General features: G+C 38.8%; 1 protein-coding gene across 1 annotated transcript in view; it reads left to right on the top strand.

Annotated features, from left to right (window-relative positions):
* Positions 1 to 12,472, top strand: part of btbd11b (BTB (POZ) domain containing 11b) — a 523,531-nt gene that overhangs the window by 479,821 nt on the left and 31,238 nt on the right. The window contains exon 11 of the mRNA XM_028815917.2: positions 371 to 549. Coding sequence (XP_028671750.1) covers positions 371 to 549 — 179 coding nt within the window. The remainder of the gene's footprint in view (positions 1 to 370; positions 550 to 12,472) is intronic.

Raw genomic sequence — 12,472 nt, 5'->3', positions numbered from 1 at the left:
ATACAGTACATTGATGCCATTGGAGTCTATGAGTACCTTAAAGTCTATGAGAACTTCAAAACTTGTTGAATTTCTGTATCAATTTTACATTGCCCAAATTGCAGTGAAAGGAATATAATTCTGTTTTTGCACCATGTTTAGAATAACTGGTAAATAAAGTTATGATTATAGCCAATCAGGAAGGCTAAAACCATAGGAAAAAGACCCTTACCATCTCAAAAAAGTCACAAGATAATTCTTTAATAAGCTAGAACTAGGTAGTTAATGATTCTGTTGGTTGAAAATCTCTGTCCTAGACCACGATGATTCTACTAGGATCCCCACGTTGTTTGTTTCTACAATGACCAACTAGATCATTGTTTGCTTTCAGGAGTGCCATGGACTCTTCATACCTGGCTTGAGTCTCTGCGTACCTCCTTTCACCAGCACAGAAGACCTCTCATCCAGTGCCTCCTGAAGGAATTTGGCTCAATTGAGGAAGAAGAATATACGGAGGAGCTCATTACCCATGGCTTACCACTAATGTTTGAAATTTTGAGAGCCAGCAAGGTAACCCAAGCCACATTCATTACAGGGCTCGCCCTTTAGCAGTTTGTGCAATTTAAAAGCTAAGGCATTAATTATCTGTGACACCCCACAGCAGGGGACTGTAATATAATCATATTGCTGTTAGCTTGAAACCACAGGGGAGAAAACTTCCATCATAAATGATATGTGACATCAAACCGAGTCTCCTCCATGTAGGTATTCTCCTAGGATTAAGGTGAACCCTACATAAAGATTTGATTAATGCTTTGTAAGAAAGAACTTCAAAAGTTTCTGTTGTTTCCCTTAACACTGATGTTAATAAGTCCTAATAAAAAGTCTCTGTTGTATTTTTGAATAATGTTCTTTCAACAAGCATTCTGGGGCTGCTGATATATTTCAAAAGAAACTATCGTACTGTATGTAAAAGGAAAACAGAGAAGGGTGAAAGTAAAGTTGTGTTCCCTGATGGGTAACTCAAACTGAAAAATGGAAGTGAAAGTAAGGAGCAGCATAATATTGCAGCAGTGTTGCCTTTTGCTCTGATCGCAATGGAAAGTCCTCTTGTCTTTTGATCATCAGACATCCCCAGGTTGTTACTAAGGTACTGCCAAAGAAAGCCATATGACAGAGTGACAGAGTGACAGTGGTCAGACAGGTAGGCAGAGCTGGTTGGGAGGACATAGTTCTTTTTTTTCTTGGAGGTCAGTGACATGAGAACTATAATGGAAGCAGATTGATACATGATCTCTCTAGTCCTTTCCTAAGTTCCCTTTTTTCCTATGGGTTAGTCCAAACACTCTCAAATGGATAATCATGTCCTTGACACATGTCTGTATTAAACTATGACATATTCCAATAGGCATTCAGAAAAATATCAGATTTTTCTCCCTTAGTCCGATCCAACTTAGGTAATTTGCTTTTTCTAATCATAATCGTAGCATGCTACATACCATTTATCTCTACAGTGTACACAAGGTCAACATCAGCCTTATACAGGCCGCCAGCCCATGAAAGTAACCCATGTTGATTCACACCCATCAATTTAGTGTCACATTATATCTGTGGAAGGAATCCCACAAAGAAACTGGAGAGAACATCCAGATTTCAAGCTGAGGTCCAAAAATTGAATTTGGATCATAAAGTTGGGAAGCTATTCTAATGACAACTGCACCAAAGCATAACACAATTACAGAGTTTTGAGTTAGTGCTGCAAAAGTAAAAAAAAAAAAAATTGCATATTCTGCTTCACAGTAACAAGACAGACAATCATAAACCAACATTGACACACTTTGCCTTCACATAGCCATTTTCCCAAAGATAGCTTTTTTTGGTTTCCTGCTTAAAACCCATAATGCCAGAAGGATTATGAGGTCCTGCTTTCGTGGTCTACATTTAAACTGAAATTCAATGTCGAGAGCTTTATCTCCTTGGCTCCATGAAAGGATTCTGCCATCCCTGAGCTCACCTCAGGACACATCTGTTATGGTGTGGCAGTGCATCACCTCAGTTACGCTTCCCATCTACGAGAATCCCCATGGTGGCTCACTCCTAGTGGACGTTTAACAGTAGAATTGAGATGCCCACAGGAATCCTCCTCTCACCTTATTAGATTCAAGTGATTAATTATAAGTGAAATTATATTTCTTATGTATTTTTTGTATTCTACACTTAGATGTTGCTTAAAGCACACACTCATGTTTCACCCACGTTTACACTGCTCCCACAGAGCCCTGTATAGCCACAGTCTACATTAGTAGTACACTCTAGACTCAATGCTATGCCTGTCAAACCAGCAATGACAACTAAAAAGGAAAACCACTAACCACAAAGTCTACAATTTTATATCAAAACTAGTCAGCAATGTTACTGACAGCATCACTGACCACTGCTCTGTAATTTGCAAACAGAGAATTTAAAGTTTCTTTCTTAGCTGGAGGCACTGAGCTTCTCATTCTCTGTCAGAAGGTTGTGTTTAACTTGAAGTTATCTTTTGTGAGGATCAAGTACGCTATCAGTCGGGTTGATATAGGCATAGTCAAAGGATATTTGATTGGACAGAACTTGTCTCTTTGATGTGATTAATAGTTTCAAACTTGTGCAGCCATGAGCAGTTAGTCCTGTATGCAAAAATATTCAGCACAGTTCATGCATGTTATATATATACTGGTTGTGCTACCCATCAAAGAGTGCACGAATTGCTGGAATTTACTTTGTGATGCATGTAGTAATAAAGTACATGGCATTTTTCATTTCAACAGATGGAGCATTACAAACATTAACACTGCTTTTACAAATCCCATACTAAATGGCATATAAGAGAGACACAGAGACATAACCACTGGAACGACAAATACACAGACACTTGTCCTTGTATTAAGGTGGATATATATATATAGGGTATGTATATAATATATATATTGTCTAAGATCAGCCCGGCTACAGACAAACACTGAGACACAATGTCCGAAAACACACATGTTTGTTGTTCTCTTCTGCACACACAATACACAAATCACCAACAGTGCTCAGTCCTTTTGTTTTCCTCTCTTTTTCTCTCTTCTCCAGCCGCCTGCAAACCTCTCCCGCAAGCTCTGTCCTCTGCCTCCCGACTCCGGCTCCTTGAATGTAGTGAGGCAGCCTCTTTTATACTGCACCCGGAAGTGCTTCAGGTGTTTTTCCTATCAACATCTGGCAGCACTTCTGGGTGTGGCAGAAGTGCTGCATGGGAATCCAGCTCCTCTTCTGGCAGCACTTCCGAGTGTGGCAGAAGTAATACAGACCACAGCTCCAGAGCTGTCCAAGCGACCCCTGGCGGTGGCCACGGACCCCAACAGGGTTGAGTTTCTAAGCTCCAAGCCCGTGGCCCCGATGCAACCCAGGGGGGCTGCCCTCTTGTGTCCCGGGGGAGGTACTGCTGTTGATATGTCCTCTCTCCCGGTCCTCTGCTCAGAAGGGCGCCCCGACCAGGTCTATTACTATATATATTGGGCCCAGGAATTTTTTTTTAATAAAGGTGAATGCTAAATTCCAAAGATACTTTCTAGACGATAACTGCTTCATTTGGTATCTATCCTCACTGAGTCAATATTAGCAGGAATAAATTTTACTGAATGTACAAAACATCAGGGGATTACACTGCAAATATTTCCCATTTTCTTTACAACCTCAAGTTGATAAGACAACATCAGTTAATAGAAAATTTAATTTTCTGCCACATATTCTGTTATACTAAGGTCAATGCTTTTGACAAGGCCACTGCAGAATACTGCCTTTATTTGTCTTTTGTTTTCAGTTCCTCATTTGCAGTTTTGACTCTGTGTTTTGGGCTACTGCTCGAAAAAGAATTTTCTTTTCTGTTCTGTAAATATTATATATTTCAGACAATAACAAAGTTTCTCTCAAGAATTCTTCTTACTTCTTTACATTTTTATTGCTTAACAGGTTTGGTGCACAGAAGCATCTTCATAGTATGATGCTGCCATTACCATGCTTCACAGTAATGATGGTACCTTCTGGATGACGTGTCTAGTCACACTTGCACCACACATAGATAGTGGACATTGAGCCTTAAAATATAAACATTTGGACAGGCACTTCTCACCTGTGTGTTAGAATCTCCCACTTGAGGTTTGATGTGAACTTTTTTTCTGTAAGGGCTTTTGTTTTATTACCTCTCTACAGTGTCTAAGACCAGTCCACACTTTTTTTTTTACTGATTTTGGCCTTCCAGCAACCCTGAAAAGGCAATTCTGACCACTGAAAACATATCATTTTGAAAATGCTTTCCAAGGTGTGTAAATTTTAAAAGACAAGATCTTGCATAGCAGTGTAGATGGTGTAAACACAAGGGGGCACCACTAAGCCCCAAACCACAGACACAATGTTACCTAACACTATTCTGGTTTCAAATAAATGTCTTTTTATTTGTTACCAACACTTTAAACAAGCACCAGCCCAAACAGGTTCTGTTCCTCCTTCCATCTCCAGGCACTCACGTTCACCCAATCCACTTATCACCCTTCTGTCTGTGCCAGGATGAAGAATTTAAGGCATTCAGGCCAGATTTAGTCCCAGCTCCCACCATCCTTCTACTATGGCTTCCCATCCTCCTTCCCGGCCCGGATGCCTGTCCCTCCTCTCAGGCATTTACAATGAGATTTACAGTGATTTTGGAAAGAGTCAATGTATAATTGTCTTGTGATTAGACGCTTACATCAGATTGTTTTACTGTGGGGATAGCCCTTCTGTAACATCTTCTCATCAACTAATGGGTCCTGTGACTTGAAGCAGGCACACGTTTATGTGTATTTATTTTAGCTTTAGCAACCTTGTGTTCGCTTGTAACCTTTAATAGCGGTCCAGACAAAGAGGTCTTTTTGTTTCTTCCTTATTCTTTTGGTTTTTAGATTTATTTCAGGTTTGCTCCATCTGTAAATGGTGCACCTGGCTGTAAACCATGCATGCCCAATAGACAAGACTTGCATGTTTTTGCCATTTCAGTGTTGATGACAGACTATTAGAAAATAATCTCAAAATGCTAGTGTGGATCGAAAACATTTAAAACAAAAATGAGCATTCAGATTTATCCATTTTAGTGTGGACTACGTTTAATTAGCACCCAGCTAATTGCTTTCCTTGCTATCATTTTTCTACATTTATAGATTAGAAAGACCTCAAACCTCTTACTCGTTTCCCTAAAGAAGTGGAAACTCAGATTTGTGAGAGAGATCTCTTCTGTGCAGACTGTCAGTTGTTAAATGCTTTTTCCATTACAGTATAGTATGTTTTAGTTTCTTTAGCAAGATTTTCAAAAATGTTGGACAGTTTCCTATACTCTCCCGTGTCTTACAGCGTTTCACTTTCCCATTCCATCTGCACATCCTGGGTAGAGATGCAGAGGCAGTATGTCAGGATGAGAAACCAAGCCACCCCATTCCCAGCAACAGTCTCCAACTCCTGAGAAATCGACTGAGCCATGGCAGACTCTGAGTATAGTATTTGCCAGTCCTTTTCACAAGCTGTAGCTCCTTCACGATCAGGGGATTTATGGGCCTCATGTCAAAACAGCAATAGCAGAGTCTATGAATTGAAACCTCCATAATGTGACATGAAAAGCCTGAATAAGTAAAAGGTTGTGTGAATATTTTTATGGCCCCTGAATGTCAGTACATCCAGTTATCTATTGTTTAATACCCATTTATGCATTAGTCCTCATTACCTACTTGCCATAATTTAGTGCTGAGGAAGCTAGATAACAGTGTCACTTTGTACTTGTATAGGGAGCAGGGAGCATCATGAATGGGACATGAAGCAGCATCCATCTCAGAGGATGCACATTCGCCAGGTACTCTGCCTAACAGATGGCACTTCAGATGGGATTGGAACCCTGTACTCTCAAAAAGGGAGATGTCAGAACTAAGCAATACATTATTATGCTGCCCTGGCAAGGCCTAACTGTAAAAGAAGTAAAACTGTATCCACATACAGTTCATGACAAATTGCAAGCATGGCCATTTCTAGACTACTATGAAAATGTTTGTCTTCTAGCACAGCCTTTTCAGAAGTAAGTGTATTATTGTGCTCCATATCTACAAGGGTTGTTTGGTTCAGAAAGCTTTTAACAGCATTCTCAGTGAGCATGTGCATTACTAATTTGATTTATGCTTCCAAAGGCCTTTGTGTTTTAAACAACTGCCTTTCTCATCTCCTGAGGGTGCCTCATATATACAGAGAGCTGGCATTTTTAGAGGACATGATTATATGCCTGTGGTGTCTTTATGGCTCTTATTTCAAGAACACTTCAGCATTTTCAGATGGTTTGTTGATTCCCCAAACTATTTGTTTTGAGAAAGCCTACTTTCTAGAAGATTTGATTGCATGCACAACATTGATTGCTCATAAAACACAAGATTTCCAGATGTTTTTTGCAGGGCTTTGTGGTTTAGTTCAAGTAATTCTTTTGGCACAGACAACACATTAACCATCAGCTGTGTGGGATTATATCTTAGGTTTGACATGTTACCGTTTTCATGATGGGCATCAGTTTTACTCCTTCAATTTAATAGTATATTGAGTACATAGAGTTCCCAAGCAGAGATGGACACATAGATAGAATTTCACTTCCCAAATAAAGGAACAGTCTTCTAAGGATGAAGAGCCTGCTCTGCCCTTTCTTATGTAGTTCCTTTGTGTTTCGACACCAGCCCAACCTTTCTTTGATGTGGACCCCCAAGTACTTGTAGGAGTGACTGGACATGGTGCGGCGAAAGTCAATATCAGTTCCTTGGTTTTTGTGATATTAAGGTGCAGACAGTTCCCTTTGCACCAAGAAACAAAGTTCTCCATCTGACTCCTATACTCTGTCTTATCTCCTTTATAAATACACCCAAGAATCAGAACAATCTGAGGACTTCTTCAATTAACATGACCTAGTGTTATATTTACAGTATATTCTGATGTGTACTCCTTGTGGTGCTCCAGTGCTACTCACATCCATGTCAGAGACAAAGCCTGACAAGCTGTGGTCTACCCGACAGATAGTCAATCATGCAGGACACCATAGGCTCATCCACCTGCATATCTCTGAGTTTACCCCTTAACAGGACTGGCTTTATGGTATTAAAGCCATTGGATAAATCAAAAAGCATAATTCTCACAGTGCTGTCAGCTTGAGAATACACCTTGTGGAGCAGATAGATAATTGCATCTTTCACTCCAATCTTTGTCCAATACACAAACTGCAGTGGGTTCCAGGTAGTCTACCACAAAAGTACTCATATAGTCCAAGACCAGTCTCTCAAATGTGTTCATGTTGTGAGACATAAGTGAATCTGGTCAGCAGTCATTAGGTGAAGAGGTACCTTCTTTCTCTCGAACAGGGACAATGCAGGATGTTTTCCATGGCAGTGGCACTTTCTAAAACCTTAGGGACAGACTGAACAGGTGACAGAGGACACCACAAAGTTGGTCAGCATGGGGCTTAAGAACTTGAAGACTGACTCCTTCCGGCCCTGCAGCTTTTCCTCAGTTGTTTCCTTACTGGTCTTCAGTTATTAACAGACCACACCAATGGTCAGAGTTAGACTCATCACTGGCCATTCCAGTTGATGTGGTTGGAGTTGTTGCTGTCGCAGGGATGGCGTGGGAAGACTTGCCTCTTATATGGTACATGCAGTATATATACTTTGCATCAATTCATCCTGAAGCTTTCATCCAAAGCAGCTTCCTGATTGCAAGTACTTGAACACAAAGTCAAGGGAATCCATAAGGCCAATGAACCATAGTTACTGGGACTATTGGCCTGATTTTGTTCTGTTTAAACTTTTATCATTTGTGTTTATATAAATAAATGCTTTGAGTTTTAGTACTACACTATTATCATATTATAGTTGTAAATATGTTTTAGTGTATTGTGCCTTCTACTCAGTGAAGAACACTATAAAAGGATGAATTAAAATCAACTGAATTGAGCTTATTTGAAATAAGAATAAATTATTTCCTATGCGCATATGAAGCTGATACAGCACAAGTTAATTGTATTCATATTCATGAACAAATAAAGAACATTTTCCTACTGTAGTAATAGACATTTTGTATTTATAAATATGCAAGATGTAGCTGAAATCATAATTTGACATTATGCATTTATTTACATATAATTGAAAATAACATAGCTGTGAGCTTACCACGAAGTCTAACTGAAATTGCCCAGTTCTAGTCCAAATGAACTCTGTCCAGCCTTGGGTTTTTTCATTGATTTGAATTTTTGACCTGCTTAATTCGATCTACGGTCACAGGGGACTATCCTGGTCCAATTGAGTTAGAAACCTTTATCAGAGGACACACTCACACTCATTCACGCTGGGCCAGTGTAAGCTGCAGATTAGCCTGACCTGCACACTTATGGGGTATGAGAGAAAATTCACAGGTAGGAGAGAGAGCATGCAGTCTCCCCATAAGGACTAACCGAGCCAAGATTTGAACCCAGGGCTAAAAGCCATCCATAGTCACCTATCTAACCTATCCTGCATTAAAAGCTTAGCTCTCTGTGATTCCAAAGATAATCTTTTTTCCTTGCATGCAAACTGTGTATTGTGTGTGATTAGAACCAAATTTAAGACACATATTCAGTTAAAGGTTTATACTCTGAAAAAGAAAACTCATAATTTCAGTCAATTGTTCAATGTTACTCTTAATGTGCTCTAAGAGTATAATGAAAACATTTCTGTTCTCTTTTGTTGATCACAGAATATTTGTATATTTTACACAACACTGTTGAATTTTTTGCTATAATTTATAAAAAATGTACTGACTAGACTTTTTTTAAATATCAAAACGGTCATGTGTCAACCAAGCAATCTAAAACTAATTACCGGTACTAGCTGAAGATATTATTATGACTCAGTAGTTATGCCTCATGAGTACAGCATTCTGGGTTGCAATCCTGGTCACATGTGGCACATCCTCCACATGCCTGTTTTTTCCCCAAATATTAAATTTTTTTAATCCCCTATCCCAAATTCATGATTGTTGGGTTACTTGGCGATTTTTCTTGTGCCCCGTTTCAACGTCTTGTGCAAGATATTCTGCCTTGGGGCCCCCATGAACCTGAATGGATTAAGTGGATTTAAAAATGTTATTTCATGTTATTATTAGAGTATGATAATGGAATTACTGTACTATTGGAATGGAGTTATTTTAGGAGGCAGTTCACCTGAAACAAATGAAAGAGATGGTGGGTGTAGTGCTTTCACTTATCACTACTTCAGTAACTCTTAACACTCCCCACAGAGGTAGAGATTTTGTAGGTACAATGGGGATGAATTTGAAACAAAGGGGCATAGTTTGAAAGTGTTTTTATTTGATGAAAAAATGGGAACTTCAAGGGCTAAATGTAGCTTTTGGTATGGTTCACTAACTCAAATGATGTACATGATAAGCCTCAAAACTGTGATTTACTACAGGTAACTAAAAAAGTCTATTTTTTTGTTAAACTTCCATCATCAGGTGAGTTTGTATTTGTTTTAATACAAAAATGTGGCTATACTACCCTATAATTAAGTATTATGTTATTCTGAGTTGATTGCTGTGGTCAAGTACGCATGTAGCAGATGAGATAGATAGATAGATAGATAGATAGATAGATAGATAGATAGATAGATAGATAGATAGATAGATAGATAGATAGATAGATAGATAGATAGATAGATAGATAGATAGATATGGTTTTGTCCCCACAGGGAAATCTGGCTTTTTAAAGAAGCTATTTAAATATACTGTTATAAATGGATAGATCAATAAATAGATATATACACACACTATGGTCTGAAACTACAACTTGGCTTACCCAGTCCCAGTTTCAGTACTGCATTATGCAGAGGTATTGCTGTTGTTATAAAGAACCCCAGCAGTGTCTCTTGACATACTTCTGCTGAAATATTTGTTGGCTTGGAGTGTTAGTGTGTCAGAGAGAGAGAATGTGCAGCATTGTACATAATGGTACTTTCTTTTAATTATTTCTTTTGATACACCTCCAGGGGGTCCAGAGTGCATCCTGTAACTGAGCTTGCAGTTATAATTAGCTTGTTGACTTGGTGGGCCTCTCTTGAAGTGATGTTACCAGCCCTCACACCACAGAGTAGAAAATCACACTGACTATCACCGAGTTGTAGAACTTATAGCAACCATGTTCTTGTTTTAAGCAAGAAAATCAGTTCATCTTTGGACATACATTACGTAGTTTCTTTGATCACAGACACTTCACTGATGAACACTTTTTGTCTGATTATTAATAACTTGGACAGAGATGTGACCCTTGTGTTCAGTGGTCCATCCATCCTGGACACAGGTTCACTCTCAGTGACCACAGGGCAGACACCACATGGTACTGCCTAAATTAAAGATGAAAAGTATGAAAATTTTAGTATTTACAGTAAGTAGCATGTGCAATACATGTTAAGTATTAAATATTTCCAAATAGGAGAAATACAGGTGTATTCCAAACTTTCTTAAATTTGTATTGAAATGCGCTATGTCAATAACAAAATTTTTTTTGATGCCAGAGAACCAAAGCCCAGATGAGAACCACCATTTTCCCATGGTTTTCAACCTTGCCCTTCAGCAATTTGAGCTAATTTTAATCACAGAGTCCAGTTAATTAAGGCCATATATACAAGCAGTCCTCAAATGACCACCAGCATCAATTACTGTATGTAATCACTTGTGTCATCATGTAGTGTGCCATGGTGATGTGACATTAACACAAATAAAGTGACACTAAAACTGTAAACAAATTAGAAAACAATAAATGAGATGATGATATTAACATTATAGAAGAGCACTTCCTGCCTGGACATTTAAAGTGACTGGAGATGGTGCGTACAATAGAAGGTCTCTCCATCTGTTAATCTTACTTTTGCAGCCCATTACAGGGATACACATGCATAAACAGATGCTCACTCATGCCATATAAAATAATAATTGATTGATCACAACATTCTTCAGAGTTAGCTATTTATGTGTCAGCTGTAGTCATGCAAATACATTAAAAAATCGAATAAGACTAGTACCAAAATCAGAAGGAAACACCTTTAGTGAAGTAGGCGTATGGTAGCCCCCTGTAATCTGCTGTTCTAATGAAATGTTGATTACAGAGCAGTCAGCAGAGGTCAGAAACAAGGAAGGGCTGTTCTCATGAAAACCACGTACCCCACTGGGCTAGCTGGGGACCCAGCCTTTGTTCATTTTGTAATAATTCTTCTCCATTTGTTCATTTTTTGACACTTATTTCAGGGCAAGGATAACCCTTAGGAGGTCTTGCAGCATGCCATTTACCACTGAGCCATATCATTTGTTGTCTCCATTAGGGTAATTTCAAAGCACAAGAAAACAAAATAAAACAGGCTTTTGGCCCAGGTCCAATTTAAATGTCTCACAGAATAAATTCCACTGTAATGGGCATATGTTTTCATCAAAACTGTTCTTATGTGCTGCATGCTGGTAAAGGCTGTTAAATTCTGGCATAGCAGAGACATCACAGAGCTGAAAGCCACAACATTGTTGCTGAGTCTTTTCATTTCCAAAAGCAAATATTCCTGTATATAGTAAAGAGCATTCTAAATAAGTCTAAAGTATTATTGCTGTAGTTGAAAATAACTTTTTAAACATTTCTTTGTTTACCACAAAACCAAGTTGGCCTCAGAGAAATGTATACAGCGCAATAAACTAAATCGATAAATAGTGCAATGTATATTCCATAACTAAGAAGACTGAAGGCTTCAAGTTTTAATTTGTACTTCTTATTTGCATTTGCTATCTGGAAATGAAAAAATCATAAGCCTGGGGATAAGAGACATTAAAAACTAAAAGGCAACAGGATGCCTGCTGGGAAGCACAAGGGCAATGAGGGTGTGTCCTACCCTACAGCTAGCAAGATTAGCCTGAAGACTTATGGGGTACCGAGCATCTCTACTCCTTTTGAGGTTCAACACACCACCACTACAAGCTTCCTAATGAGTGGTCTGTGTATAATTTGCATGGTGATGCATATCAGGGCCAATTTGCTGTCTTGCTGATCACAAGTTGTAATCAAAATGCAGTTCTGTATGCACTTTGCCATTATGAGGGAGATGCTCTTTACCATTACTTTACCATGGCTACACAGGCTCAAGTAAACACTGCAGAAAGTGCTAGGAGCATTATTGAACTCTCAGACTCCTGCCAACCTCAAGTTACTCTTTTTTTATTCAAAATATAGACAAGGTATAATGGTTAAGATATACAGTCTACTTCCTCACTCATGATAACGTGCTCAAGCGTGAGACAAAATCATTTATATCTCAAAAAGGCAGACCTCTGCTAAGAAGGACTCCTTCTCCCTTTCCCCTACCATTACCCTTAGATATCCCAAATGGTAGTGTCCTATCACAGAAATGAGTGAATTAAC

Source organism: Erpetoichthys calabaricus, chromosome 1 (assembly GCF_900747795.2).
Source record: "Erpetoichthys calabaricus chromosome 1, fErpCal1.3, whole genome shotgun sequence".
Classification (NCBI taxonomy): Eukaryota; Metazoa; Chordata; class Cladistia; order Polypteriformes; family Polypteridae; genus Erpetoichthys; species Erpetoichthys calabaricus.
The sequence above is the reverse complement of the archived record's forward strand: the minus strand, read 5'-3'. Positions and strand labels throughout refer to the sequence as shown.